The 3,638-nt window shown below is 44.5% G+C and overlaps 1 protein-coding gene across 1 annotated transcript; it reads right to left on the bottom strand.

The window, feature by feature from the left end:
- Positions 1-739: 739 nt before the first annotated feature.
- Positions 740-3,397, bottom strand: LOC130689136 (homeobox ARX homolog alr-1-like). The gene is made up of 3 exons (XM_057512164.2): positions 1,978-3,397; positions 1,413-1,907; positions 740-1,350 (listed from the first exon to the last, which is right to left on the bottom strand). Exons 1-3 carry the CDS (start codon positions 2,419-2,421, stop codon positions 871-873), a joined length of 1,419 nt encoding a protein of 472 aa, XP_057368147.1. The 5' UTR covers positions 2,422-3,397; the 3' UTR covers positions 740-870.
- Between the last annotated feature and the right edge of the window lie 241 nt (positions 3,398-3,638).

Here is a 3,638-nt window from a genome sequence, read left to right as displayed (position 1 = left end):
TACGCAGTAGCTGATAGTTAATAGCTCCACTAGTGAATAAACGTAGAACTAGCTGACTTGGAAATGGTTATGATACCCTTACATCATCATGAAGAGAGAGGAATGAAGGGTCCACTACATCTTTTGATGATGATAAGAGAGACTAGTCGGAGGTGGTGTAGGGGGGATATGAATTTGGGCCCAGGAGTAAGGAGCCAGCACTGCCGGCATTAACGAGGCCTAATCCAATCAACCGTGTACGACGCTCTCTCAGTGTGTGCGTATAAATGTATCCATACACTGTTATCTGCCAACTCGATAATACCAAAAGCGCTGGATTTACGAGTTGCAGCCGCCCAGTCGAGAAGATCCGCCATTTTGCTAGGCAATCAATATAAAACACGTCTATACACACAATATAGTGAGTTTAGTGTTCCGTCTAGACTGAAGAAGACGTTGCCATAATTCCCAATTTACTGCCGTTTTATTAATAACTGTTACGTGTCAAACGATAACGGCTGATTCCATTTTGGTGGGCCGGAGTGTTTCTGCCAAAAGGACTGCTGCATATCCATCATTCGGCTATTCACATAACTAATTCTAAATCGATGGCTTCATTATCCAATGTAGATCTTCCATTAATTGTTTAACCTTTTCTTCGTTTTTTTTGTTCTTACAATGTTGTTCGAATAATATGGACCAAATCAATTTGAGTAATGACAATTGTGATGTATTATCCAGTCGTTGTTGATTGCTTCGCACACAGGAATGGAGTTTTTCACTAGATGCCAAACTGGCGGAACGTAACAACAGAGATTTAACAAACACACGAATGAAATAAATTGTGCATATCAAATAAACAAAGTTGAATTATTATTATGAAGAATTGAATTAAAGCGGACTATTGGTAGATGGACCTTCGTCTCCGTTATTATTATTATTGTTATTGCCAGATGAGGAGACGTCGACGAGCTCCTCGGCGTGACGTTTGGCTTTCAGTCGTAGATCAGCGATGGAATTGAATGGATCCCGTAGATGGACGGCTGTTGTCAGATCCATAGCAACCGTTGCCGACGATGAAATGGGATTAGCAAAACCATAGCCAGCAGCTGCGGCTGCTGCTGCAGCGGCGTTCATCCAGCTGAGGGTCCATGGATGAGGAGGGGGAGGATAGCCGGCCAAAGAAGCGGCCAGCGAAGCCGGATGGAAGAAGAATGAGGCAAGTGAGGAAGTCGTCGGAACAGGATTGACCAAAGTGTCGGCCGAAATGACCGTCGCTGTTGGAACAATCAAAGAAGACGACGCAGGGCTCGGGGACGACGCTGATCCGCATTCCGGTATCGACTTTGCGTTGTTCAACGAAGAGACGTACTGTGTCAAAACAATCATGAAATGTTGTGCCTTTATACGTTCCATTCAATTCAAATTCTTACCTGTTGAGCTGCTAGAAGTGCGCTAGCATCCATCAAGCGCGGAAATGGATGTAACGGTAAGGAAGGAATGTCCATTCCTCGTGATCCCCTTTCAGCCGCAGATATGGAAGACGCTGGCGTCGTAGCCCCGGCTAGCGACGCCATAAAACTCGTTGATTTCACGTTGGATGTTCCGTGGTGATGATGGTGGAACGAAGATGTTAAACTTGTTGTCGCTCCCGACTGTTGGGTGGACACCCTCGTAACGCTGTTATTGCAAAGACTATTTCCACTGACGGACAATCGGGGATGGTGAACGCCCAATGAATTGTCCGCCATCACGTGCTGCAAAAGAGTGTGATGAACACTAGAAGCTCCTATGGCACGTTCACCAAACGCACGATGACTTCCGACGGATCGTCCGATTGGATCGAACGAGAGGATGGAATTGTCGTGTTTACCGTGTCCCTGGCTTTCGTGTTTGCGGCATTTAGCTCGTCGATTTTGGAACCAAACCTGTTTAAATGGATGTTTAAAAGTAAGAAGAAAAAAAAAAAGGACGAACTTTTATTTCTTGGGGACGGACCTGGACGCGAGCTTCGCTAAGTTCTAGCCGCTGGCTGAGTTCTTCTCGCATGTAAGCATCCGGATAATGAGTTTCTTCGAAGAGCCGTTCAAGCTCTGCGAGTTGTTCCAGCGTGAAGTTAGTCCGACTTCTCCTCGGTTTGATTTTACCCGATTGGAGATCCCGATGCTGGGCATCGGCCGATGGTGACGCTGGCGGCGAATTCGTTTGCTGACATTGACTTTGTTTGCTGTTCTCCTGCACTAGCAGCAATTCGTGATTCACGCAAGACGATGGGTCGTTCTTAAAGATCAACTGGCGACGGGATGGGCGGCGATGAACCGATGGATCCTTCAAATCATTCTCTTCCTCTTCTTCTCTATCGTGGGCCGTACTGTCGGCCGGATAGCCTGTCTTGACGGACAAACAATCTTGACTTTCTTTATCCAACAACAAAACGGCCATTGGATTGAGATGAAAGAACTGAGATGTAAGTCAATTTACTTTTTTTTTTTGCAAGTCTTTACTCGAGTAGAACCACTTGAGCAATGGATGTGTCCTTCCGGCCAGTCGACTGGATATAATAATAGACAAATACAACTTGCAAGAGCTACGGGATCAAATGGATGTCCGTAATACTCTCTGCGCAGGATCGCTTTTCTCCAATTGGTTGGCGAATCCTACCAATGAGAAAATTCCGACTCGACATCCGCTTCGTTCATTCGGGAGTCGTACGGACAGCTCCAAACTGCAGTCCATATATAATAGAATCGTGATAGGGCCATTACACTCCATTTTTGTGTGTGTGTGTGTTTTGCCTTTTCCGGTGCGTTAAATCTTTGCTTTGATTCAATTACACACACACAGATGCAGGGATACATTGGACGAAATTTTCTGTTCAAAATCCAGTAGATTGTTTTCCTACCCCATACCCCCCCCCCCTCTCAGTTCTTTATGTATACGTAAATGTTGTTCTAGAAAAGAAATTCACGGCGAGGTCAGAAAAGAAGGGGGAAAAGCATTAATCGAATTATGTCTTTAGAGCGACTGATGCCGGACTCCCTTTCCACCACCACCCTCACCGCAATAACAACAATTGTGTTGCAGATATAATGACGATGGTTTATCGTCACAGTCTTGGAATAAAAAGAAGGAAAAGTGTCACCGTTTCTGTCCCCCACCCTCCGCCGCGTCTCTCGTTGTCTATTTGTACTTCCTTGATTCCTGCTGCGCTGAACGGATCGTCCGTGCCACTACTGTGTAACACGGACTAATGACCGGATCCATCAAAGTCAGTTGCGTTCCTTGTTTTCATGCCTTATCGCACCATCACTAAGTAAAAAGAAGATAAAAATCTACGTTTTTATTGGAACAAAAAAAAAACAAAAAAAAAAAAACAGGTTTTCATCGAAGTTGTTGTGTGCACATGAACGATGGATCGTGCGTGTTTTATTCGACAGTAATTCGGCCGAAGGAAGAGGCTAACGGAAAAATAGGAATTCTAGTTGATACAGTGGTCTTCGTTAAATATTCACTATAAATTGGGACCGAGCGCTATATGATAATTCATACGGTTTGGGAAAAGTTCCAGAAACGATCTACATATGTCCATAACGCTTCCATTTTTTTTTTTTTTTTTGGAACAGATCCCATATTTTCCAGTTTACTTCGGGTTTTGATCA

The sequence above is a fragment of the Daphnia carinata genome, chromosome 7 (genome assembly GCF_022539665.2).
Source record: "Daphnia carinata strain CSIRO-1 chromosome 7, CSIRO_AGI_Dcar_HiC_V3, whole genome shotgun sequence".
Lineage (NCBI taxonomy): Eukaryota > Metazoa > Arthropoda > Branchiopoda > Diplostraca > Daphniidae > Daphnia > Daphnia carinata.
This window is presented reverse-complemented; position numbering and strand designations above follow the sequence as displayed.